The 10882-nt window shown below is 45.5% G+C and overlaps 1 protein-coding gene across 2 annotated transcripts in view; it reads left to right on the forward strand.

Moving 5' to 3' along the window:
- The first annotated feature begins 3218 nt into the window (after nt 1-3218).
- UNK (unkempt family zinc finger) overlaps nt 3219-10882 on the forward strand; it is a 47271-nt gene continuing 39607 nt past the window's right edge. For both annotated transcript variants that reach the window (XM_018561554.1, XM_018561555.1), the window contains exons 1-2: nt 3219-3445; nt 10001-10210. In XM_018561554.1, the coding sequence (XP_018417056.1) occupies nt 3339-3445; nt 10001-10210 (317 nt within the window). In that variant the 5' untranslated portion in view covers nt 3219-3338. The remainder of the gene's footprint in view (nt 3446-10000; nt 10211-10882) is intronic.

The raw sequence follows: 10882 nt of genomic DNA on the forward strand, positions 1-10882 counted from the left end.
GAAACTACTAATCCCATTATGCATTTGTCTCTGGGAATCTTGCAATGCCTCATGGGATTTATAGTTCCATGACAACTGGAGTTACCCCACCACCGAGTTATACAGTATATACGAGAATGGGCACCTGGCCAATCTCCCTGAATGTTTTTTTCCACTTTGTTGAAGAAATACTCCAGCATGTGTCTGACATGTCATTCTTTATAGCTCTCCATTCTAAGATGAAGTAGTCCCAGCAAGGAGCATGGTTACAATTTTACTCTCAAAGAGAATCTGGCACTTTCCCCATTTAATGCAAAATGACAGGTACTCACATATTTTGGTCTTGTCTTAATTTACGGCCTTTCTGGTAGAAGTTGCTGGGCATTGTTGAGACCCCGACAGGAGCGAACCTCAGAGGCAACCCCACTGCATGTCTGTTACACCTCACTTTGCATCCGATCTCCAAATATCGGCATTCTCTTGCACACCATTTATTGAATGCCGCCAGAGCTTGTATACCTCTGAAATGGAGAGACCCCAACCTCCTTCAGTTCAATTGTGGCTCTCTAAGTTACAATGTAAAATAAAGGAAGGTCACTTCCACTCCAACTTGTCTTTAAAGGAGAACTATGGGGTCAGTGTTTTTCCCCATATTTCACACATTCCAACCCAATCACATTCTTTGATAGAACACTGGCACTGCCTACAAGAACACTGGACTCTATGGACTAGTAGACATGGGGGAATTTATAAAAGCAACTACGACAGTTTTAGTCTCTTAGATCATTTTTTTTATGTGCAAATCTGTCTTTTAGCATGTGCCCCTGTTTTCACCTGAGCTTGCACTACTTTTCCAACTGCACGTGTTTTACACCTGTTTTCATCTGCACTTGTCCTGCGGCTGTCTGAAACTGGAGCATCACCTAACAAAACAATCACAACTTAAGAAGTCCCCATGACCACTTCAAGAAGCGACATTTAAGCTTTTTGCCTGGAGTTACGAGTCTTCTTACCTGGAGTCTACAGGTGAAACTCGAATAATTAGAATATCGTGCAAAAGTCATTGCAGTAAGTGCTGCAAAAGGGGCCCAAACCAAGTACTGAGTACATATGCATGCTTGTACTTTTCAGAGGTCCGATATAGTTCTATGTACAATCCTTGTTTTATTGATTGCATGTAATAATCTACTTTTTTGAGGTTGTGGATTTGGGGTTCTTGGGGTTTTCATGAGCTGTAAGCCATAATCATCACAATTATGACAAATCACGGCTTGAATTATCTTGCTTTGCAGGTAATGAGTCTCTCTCATATATTAGTTTCACCTTTTAAGTTGCATTAGTGAAATAAATGAACTTTGCACGATATTCTAATCGAGTTTCACCTGTATTGGACCTCATTTATCAACAACATTACACTAGCAACATAAATCTGGCGCAAAGTGCATCAAATATATTCCGTGCAAGTTCAAACACTCGCAATTGCTCCGATAAATTCCCCCCACAGACTTTACTCTTACCCAGGCAGGGAGATCTTCCCCTAGATTTGTTTTACCCGTTCACATTTATACTTTGATTTTGTGATGCCGCCTTAAAGGAGAACTATGGGCTCAGGGCTTTTCCCCATAGTTAAAATGATCTTTAAAAGCCTTTATTTTACAGGAACACCACGTCACAATGCTTTGTACTAGGAACACAATTTCAGCCCTATTAAATAAAGGGACCTCCGGCAAAACCAGGTACCATAGTCTGCCTCGGTGGGACACGGGTTTAACAAATTCCTTACTGTGTCAAAAATGAAAAAAAAAATGTTTTAGATTAACTTTGAGGTAGAACTGAAGCCAAATTTTTTTTTTTAGTTTTGGATACAGCAGGGATGGGCAACTTCGGCACCCCAGCTGTTGTGTAACTAGAAGTCCCATAAGTTATTGAAAGACTATCACGCCCTAGGCATGACTCCCGGAGGCATCATGGGATTTGTAGTTTCAGTACAGCTAGAGTGCCAAGGTTGCCTATCCCTGGGACAGAGTAAGGGAGGGTGATAACTAGGGATGTAGCGATACCAATACTTACCCCTGATACTGGAACTTCCGGTCGAAGGGAGATTTCCTCTAACCCGCCTTCCTGACTAGCCAGTAAGCCGGCTTCCTGGCCAATCAGCATCGAGGCGGCCAAGCAGCATGGAGTCCGCTCTCCGGCCAATCAGGAAGCCAGGCGGCAGTTAATGACGTCTCCATGCTAGTGGAAGTATGGGTATTGGTACTAGTTATCAGCGAGTACTAAAAAATACATATCGATACTGAAAAACCCATATCAGTGAATTCCTAGTGATAACCTGTCAGCTTTGTTGCCACCTGTGTCCCATTGGGGAGCTTTCCCTTTACTTCCTGTCTGATAGCTAGAACAGGAAATGAGACGATATTCCTCCGAAGAGGGAAATCCCTGGTTGATAGCAGGGTCACCAGAACTAGTGTCCCCATTGGAAGATGTCCCATCTATTCCTGTTCTGATGACAACCAATGACGTACGAAGCCTTGGTATAAACCCAGCTCACATTCCCTGCCCCACAGCTATTTCACAAAGGGGTGGGGAACACCCCACCGTAACTGATTGGGTCACGGGAGGGGGTGTCATTCACAGTGGAAATGGGTTCACACCAAGCCCCTGCTCATGTCCAGTGAAAATTTGAGATTTTCCTTCACTTTAAGTGATAACGGTCACTGGGACAAACAAAGAGGGTGAATCACCCCAACGGGGACACCGCCAGAAATAACACCCTGACAGGGGTTCTAATCCTCTCCACTCAACCAGAACTAAAACAAAAAGTCTTGGCTTTAGTTGCACTTTCACTTTATTTAACAAGCCAAGTTTTGTGTTAGATTCATCCAATCATGTATGACCATCAGCTGGAGGTGTCTGCACCCTCCCAGCTCCCAGGTACATGCAGACAGGTGGTGGTGATAGGGTTTCTGCAGAAATGGAACCTTTTTCTATATCATCCACATTCTTTTTTTATATCACAAGCCTCTCTTGTGATCATTGTTATCGATGATTGCTAATCTTCACTTCCCCAACATCATCATCCAGGTACAGGAACTGTTACCGTAAACATTCTCACGATCAATGAACTATAACTCCCAGTATGCTTTGCGGCAAGCATCCGAAAAATCAACCCGCTCACATCTGTTTTGTTACATGCGCCCTCCAGTGGTAGAAGAAGCGAAGTACGTCTTATTCTCCACCACAATGCCTCGGAAGCACTTCTCACTTCCTGTCATGGCGTCCGCGCAGGCGCGCTCGAGCCCACCGCGCCGTTCCGCGTAGAGCCAGCGGTAAAGGGAACGTAGAAAGGAGGCCCGAAGATGTCTAAGGGCCCTGTCCCCAGTTCACCGTCCGCCTCGTCCACTTCCCCGGCAGCAGTGGCGGGCGGAGCGCTCCAGCCGCAGCCCGAGAAGCCGCAGCACTACACGTACGTAAAAAAACACTGCTCAAGACGACTGACGTCAGCGGGAGGCGTGAGTCACGCGCAGTGCCCCGCGCCCAGGCCGGCGGGAACCGGTCAAACCTGGAGAAAATGGGCGGGGCTTGGTTAGGGGTGCCGGGAGTGCGGGGCTCGGCGTTGTCACAACACGGCGGAGCTCTAATGTGTCACTCTTTCTGTATTGTTCATTCCACAAGAATTGGTCACTGAGCAGTCGCTGGTGACTCACATGGTCCGGAGATTTTCCCTCCAAATTTGCTTTGGCGAATTCCCTCCAATCCTTGGCTGGAGTGAATCACTTCCTCTGCAGCTTGGTGCACATTGGTTTGATCAGGAAGATGTAGACAGTAATAATAAATGGAAGAATAAGGAGTGTGGCCTACTTCGTGTATTTGACCACCGCAGGCGATCACTTTTATCACCCTTTTCATAAATTATATATATTAATAGGATTGAGATATATTTCCAGTGGTGCTCATCCAAGAATGGAATACAAATGGGCAGAAAAGAAACATATGGGGTGGAAATTGTGTCTGTGCATCAGTGGTCTGTTGAGAAAGGACCCATACCCCACATATCAGTGGAGAAGGGTCCCCATATATTGGTGGTCAGTGGAGAAAGGTCATCATATTGGTGGTCAGTGGAGAAGGGTCCCCATATATTGGTGGTCGGTGGAGAAGGGCCCCAGTATATTGTTGGTCGGTGGAGAAGGGTCCCAATATATTGTTGGTCGGCGGAGAAGGGCCCCAGTATATTGTTGGTCGGCGGAGAAGGGTCCCAATATATTGTTGGTCGGCAAAGAAGGGCCCCAATATATGTTGTTGGTCGGCATAGAAGGGCCCTCGTAGTTTATTGGTCGGCGGAGAAGGGCCCTCGTATATTGGTGGTCGGCGCAGAAGGGCCCTCGTATAATGGTGGTCGGCGGAGAAGGGCCCTTGTATATTGTTGGTCGGCAGAGAAGGGCCCTCGTATATTGTTGGTCGGCGGAGAAGGGCCCTCGTATATTGGTGGTCGGCGCAGAAGGGCCCTCGTATAATGGTGGTCGGCGGAGAAGGGCCCTTGTATATTGTTGGTCGGCAGAGAAGGGCCCTCGTATATTGTTGGTCGGCGGAGAAGGGCCCTCGTATATTGGTGGTCGGTGGAGAAGGGCCCTCGTATATTGGTGGTCGGCGGAGAAGGGCCCTCGTATAATGGTGGTCATAGTGTAAAAGGGGCCCCATATATTGGTGGTTAGTGTAAAAGGACCCCCTTACATCGGGGGTCAGCGGTGAAGGGTCCCTTACACCGGTGGTTAGTGGGGAAAGGCCCCTTACATTGGTTGTCACTGCCATTGATCCTCCATAAATAGCTGATCACTAAAGAATCTCTTACATTGGTGGTCATAAAAAAAATGCTCCCACGCATTTGTGGTTATTTGACAAATGATCTCTTACATTAGTGATCAGCAGAGAAAGGCCACTTTGTATGATGGTCAGTGTTAAAATGCCCTCCCTTACACTGATGGTCAGCATGGTGCCTCCTTCCATTGGTGGTTCGTGGGCTGAGTTTCCTGTTACTTTGGGGGTGAGTGGAGAAGGGTCCCTTAGATAAGTAGTCAACAGAAAACATTCCCTTTACATTGGTGGCCAGTGGAGAAGGGTCCCCTTTCATTGGTGGCCAGTGGAGAAGGGTCCCCTTTCATTGGTGGCCAGTGGAGAAGGGTCCCCTTCCATTGGTGGCCAGTGGAGAAGGGTCCCCTTCCATTGGTGGCCACTAGAGAATGGCCCCCTTCCATTGGTGGCCAGTAGAGAATGGCCCCCTTCCATTGGTGGCCAGTAGAGAATGGCCCCCTTCCATTGGTGGCCAGTGGAGAATGGCCCCCTTCCATTGGTGGCCAGTGGAGAAGGGTCCCCTTCCATTCGTAGCCAGCGAATAAGTACCTCCTTATGCTGCTGGGAAACATACCCCTTCCAGCGGTGGCCAGTGGAGAAGGGTCCCCTTATATTGGTGATCAGCGCATAAGCACATCCTTATATTGGTGGTCAGTGGGAAGTATGCTCCTTCCAGTGGTAGTCCGCGCCTTCTTAGGCCCCGTTCACATTGAGCGATTTATCGCGCTTCAATGCATCTCAATGGGGCAAAGGGTCCTGCTCTCGCGGGTCGTGTGTCGCTACAGCAGGAACCTTTTTGGAGCGGATTTTGCCGCGATTCTCGCTTGCTCAATGCAAGCATTTGTGCGATATCGCTCGAAATGCAAATCGCGCGACTTGCGAATCGCGCGTTTGTCTCTGGAGATTTATCCTCGCTTCCTATTCTGATAGCTGTAACATCTATTTTCCATCAGCTTTCCCTCTTGGTGAAAAATCTCACCAGGACAAATAGAGAGAGTGAATCTCCCCAGATGCAGACAGCAATAAAACCCTGACAGTGGTTCTAACCCCCCCTCCCCCAATCTAAAGCTGAAAAAAGGTTTGACTTTAGATACTGTTTAACAGAAATGCATGAAAAACAGAATGATACATGGATTTTATTGGAGGTCCCCATCTTCTAAAAAAGTATATAAAACCCACTTAAAACACATCAAAACCACATGCAACAACCTTCATTGGTCCCCATGCATCGTAATTGTCATATATGGGGATATTATATATATATATATTACGCACTTATGTGACGAAAGGACGCCGGAGCCGGACGAGTAGCTTCCCGGCCGGCCGTTGTAATTAAAGGAGAACTATGAGGTGAGTGATTTCCACTGTCACAGGTCGGCTCAGTAGAACGGGAGGTGAGCGAACACATACCGGATTCCCTCACCTCTCGATCCTGTCACGGCTCTCTGCCGTGACAGGGGGAGGGGCTGCATTCCCCTCTCACCGATCCGATCTGCCAGCGCTGACTGGCGGAACGGACGGGGGAGGGGGCGGGTACAGCTGGCTCTGCCTCTAGATAGGCAGAGCCAGCTGTCACTCACGCAGCTGGGTGGATCCCGTCAAAAGAGTCGTGATCCGTCCCGGCTGCGGCGTCTCAGTATATCGCGAGCTGTAGCTCGCGGTATACTGAGCTTAGGGTAACGGGATGACGCTAGTTTGTGTCCTCCTGTTACCCTTTGGAGAACTATGGGGAAAAACACTGACCCCATAGTTCTCCTTTAAACTGCCGGCCAGGAGCTTTACATTCAAGCGATCGGGCGTCTCTACAGACGCCCGATCGCTCGTATTGGCTGCGGGTTTACCATCTCTGCTTCACAACTTCTCTTAGGGTCCCTAGGTGACATTAGGGGTCTTGGAGACCCCTGATGTCTCACATTTTCAACCTTTGGGTAGATTGGGAATTGGTTAGCTCAGGTTTTAATTTGCTTTCTAGGGTCTTTTTGGCAACTTTCTCCTCACTATCATCAGGGGTAGAAAAGTGGAACATAATTTTCAAATTAGATAGAATCATTTTAAATGATGTAGTCACAGACCTTAGTTCATAAATGAAGCGATCTCAGATTGGTCTAACATAATCAATATTGCACTAGCTGAGGCTCTTGCCCTGTGTGTGAAGGAGGTAACTTTTCCCCCCATAGGCTTTGGCATGGGGAGGGGGTTTGAATGAAAAGGGGATTTCATGGGATTGATTTACTAAAGACATATAGGCTGTTCACTTTTCAAGGGATTTTGCACTTTGCAGGAGAAGTTGTCCTTAGTTTATTGAATCAGTTGAAGCTCTGCTGACTTCCATCATGTCATTTGGTCCCAAACATGTGCAAGCAAAAATAGTTTTTTTTATTGTCCTTGCACATGATTGGGTATTATTTTGCAAAGTGAAATTTCAGCACATTCACCAAGCTAAGGGGAAATTGCTGTGCAATGTGCAGCAAATTTGCAAAGTAAACAGCCTATTTGCCTTTAGTGAATCAAGCCCTATAAGCGTTTTTTTAGTGCAAGGTTTACTTTAACTCTTTTGCTGCCAAGCCCTCTGGAACGTTTTTAGCCTCAGCTGGCCACACCATTTAAAAAATGTTTCCTATTGTTTTTATCCTCTACTGCTGCGTTGCTAGCGTTTGTAAAAGACCCCTCAAACCATATATTTTCTGAAAGCACAGGCCCGGTAGAATAAAAAGATGGTGATACTAATTTTGTAGCTCCTGCGATAATTATGCAAATGTTTATAAAATCAATATTAAACCGATATTAAGCCGATAAAAATATACAATGAAATTAATAAAACCACACTAAAATCAGTATCGGTGCACAAAAATACTTTTTCAACCTAAAGTGACATTAAACCCTCAGATTTTTTAACATAAAACAATAGTGTAATGTGTGCCTTACTGTAATCCATGGTTGTTTCCCTTCTCTTTGCTGCTCTTCCTTTTAAATCCGTATCTGTTCTCATGCTGGGCAGAACTTGTGTTTTGCAGCAGACTGCCTTGTCTCTGAAATGGATACACGGTGTCTGTGTGTAGGTTTGCAACCTGAGCAAGCACTACAGCAAGAGGCACTCAGCTGCAAAGGGAAGTTCTCCCCCCAGCATGAGAAGACATGAGGATTTAAAAGGAAGAGCAGCAAAGAGAAGGGAAACAACCATGGATTACAAGAAGGCACACATTACAGTATTGTTTTATGTTAAAAAATCTGAGGGTTTAATGTCACTTTAAGTTGAAAAAGTATTTTGGCTGCTTGCATTGAACAAATCAAAGAAAAGCAATGGAAATAGGTCAGCACAATGAATTGTGAAGAGCGATGGTCTCTTCTCTTAAGCTGGCCATACACTTTACAACCATCGCAAAACTTTTGTCTTGCGATGGTTGTAAGCGAATTAAAAACTCGTGGTCAGGCAGATCGTACTTGTGATCATCGCAAGCCCGCCCCGCTGAGGGGAGGGCTTCCGATTACTGCAATGCTGAGCGGGCAGTGTGCGCTTGCGCACATCGGCCTGTGTGGCATTTGTCTTACGAGCATGCCACAAACCCGCCGAAAATCTTACGATTTTCGCACGCGTTCCATACACCTGCCGATTATCGTACGGTCGCGGGATTTCCCGTGATTATAGTACGATAATTGGCAGGTGTGTGGCCACCTTTACAGGAGAATTATGGGGTGGGTGAAAAACACTCATCCCCATAATTCAAGCCAACCTGTGACACTGAAGCTGTCATAAGTCGGCTCTATTGATCGGGAAGTCAGTGAACACATAGCCCCCATCGCTGACTTCCCGAACTGACAGTCTGCAGGGATTCCTTCCTCCCCTCTCTGTTTCTCCAGCGCTGACTGGCGGAACGGATGGGGGAGGGGGCGGGTACAACTGGCTCTGCCTCCAGAGGGGCAGAGCCAGCTGTCAACCAGCCAGCGAGGTGGATCTTGACAGTATTGTTGGGATCAATCCCGGCTGTGGAATGGCCCTGCGCTCTATTGCGGGTAATAGCCCGATGTATGCTAAGTTTTGGGTCACCGGAAGAAAACGGGAAACATCCTCGCGTGACCCTGAAGTGAACTGTGGGCAAAAAAGGTTGCCCCATAGTTCTCCTTTAACTTTTTTGACCATTTATCTGTAAGAAATAAGTCGAGGCAACTGGACATGCTGTATTTTTCTTGAAGACGTTTCACTGGTCATCCAACCAGCTTTCTCAATTCAGAATGACTTGTACAAAAATTCTCTGGGAATAAATATGGTTCATGATTCAGTGTGATTGTGAGTGCACAGGCTGGTGGAAACGGGCCCGAAAAGTTGAAGTTTTAGCGGTTTGCTGGTCTGGAGCATTTAGGTGTGTGTTAACATAATGCCAAGGAGGACTGTACATAGATTCTTCATCAGGAACACACACATTGTTTTTTTTTAGGGCCCGTGTCACAGGGCTTTCGTTTACATGAAAGTAAATTGTGTCTTTAAAGGAAAACTCTTCTTTAAAAAGTAAAAACTGAAAAAAATCCTAAAAAAGAACATAGCATATATAATTGCTGCAATTGAATGTTATTAAAAATGACCTTTCTATTTAAAACTGCAGACGCTGTGACTTTCTAAAACTGTTAAAAACAATTCAATGCAATATGGCAACCTAGAAGCGTTCCGTACACAGTTTGATCTACGGTTTGATTTGTACAGATTGTGAGATCCCACCTCAGCCGGGGCGCCCCAGCCCTCACCTTCATTGTGCCGCAAGGTTTAACTCACCGCCCTCTGACTCACGCGCGTGTCAAATTCCTTCATTTAATTTTTCGGTCTCATATTATGGACCTATGCACAGGATGGAACTTCTGAGCACCTGGTGAGATGCCACAGATTACTAGCTCATGTTACCTGACCACGTTGTATTTACCATGTCCAGCCAAGTCAGCAAGGGAGAAACATTAGTTTATCTGATTTATAGTAGTAGTAGTAGTATAGAAGCAAAGTGTTGCCCAGAACATTAAATATGAAACCTGATTTGTTGCTAGTGTGCCTGGATCTGCTTTTCATCTGGGTCTCCATTCATCTAGTCTTGTGTGTCTGATTGTTACAGTTGCATTGCTTTTGTTTATCAGTATACACCTATGTACTATGATACCTAATTCATCATTGTTTTTATTCCCTATTCCTCAGGTACCTAAAAGAATTCCGGACTGAGCAATGCCCCTTATTTGTACAGCACAAGTGTACCCAGCATAGGCCCTATACTTGCTTCCATTGGCACTTTGTCAACCAGCGGCGGCGAAGGTCAGTACGACGTAGAGATGGGACATTCAACTACAGCCCAGACATCTACTGTACCAAGTATGATGAGACTACAGGCCTGTGCCCTGAAGGAGATGAGTGAGTAGTATTATAACATTTTATAGTGGCTTGTTATTACATCCTATATACATTATTCTTGTACTATAAAGTTTAAAAATGAGCTAATTAGATTTATTGTCTTGTTTTCATTTCAAAATTAAAGGCAGCCTGAACTGAGATAAATATTTAGGCTGCCAATGCTGTCCTCCTTCTGAAAAGGTTAGCTGCCGCCTGTCTTTGACCTCCATAGTTTGTAAGACACTGACCCATCAAAAGCATGCAGACAGTAAATGCAGACTGTCTGATATGTGTTCCTGCTCCAAGTCATTGGATTTGCATGATCCAGGGAACAAGCATTTTCATAAAAAGAGGTCAGCAGGAGAGCCTTTATATATCTCTCAGTACATGCTTTCTTTATTACAGGATGCTGGGAAAATTTGTAAAAAGAAATGACACAAAGAGGTTGCTTTATAAAGAATTTGCAGGGCTGTTCAAATGTTCTGACTGTAATATTGCCTTATGGCCACTAGATGGTGCTGAATGGTGCACCTAGTGACCATAATGCGATATTACACTTAGAATGTGCAAATTTAATTACACTTGTAAATGGAAAATCTAAACAACGTTCCTGGGTTCATATATATATATACACTATGGTGTTGATTTATAAAGAATATGTGAACATTCGTCCTGGGTGCATATATATATATA

Source organism: Nanorana parkeri, unplaced genomic scaffold, assembly GCF_000935625.1.
Source record: "Nanorana parkeri isolate BGI_ZX_2015 unplaced genomic scaffold, ASM93562v1 scaffold529, whole genome shotgun sequence".
Lineage (NCBI taxonomy): Eukaryota > Metazoa > Chordata > Amphibia > Anura > Dicroglossidae > Nanorana > Nanorana parkeri.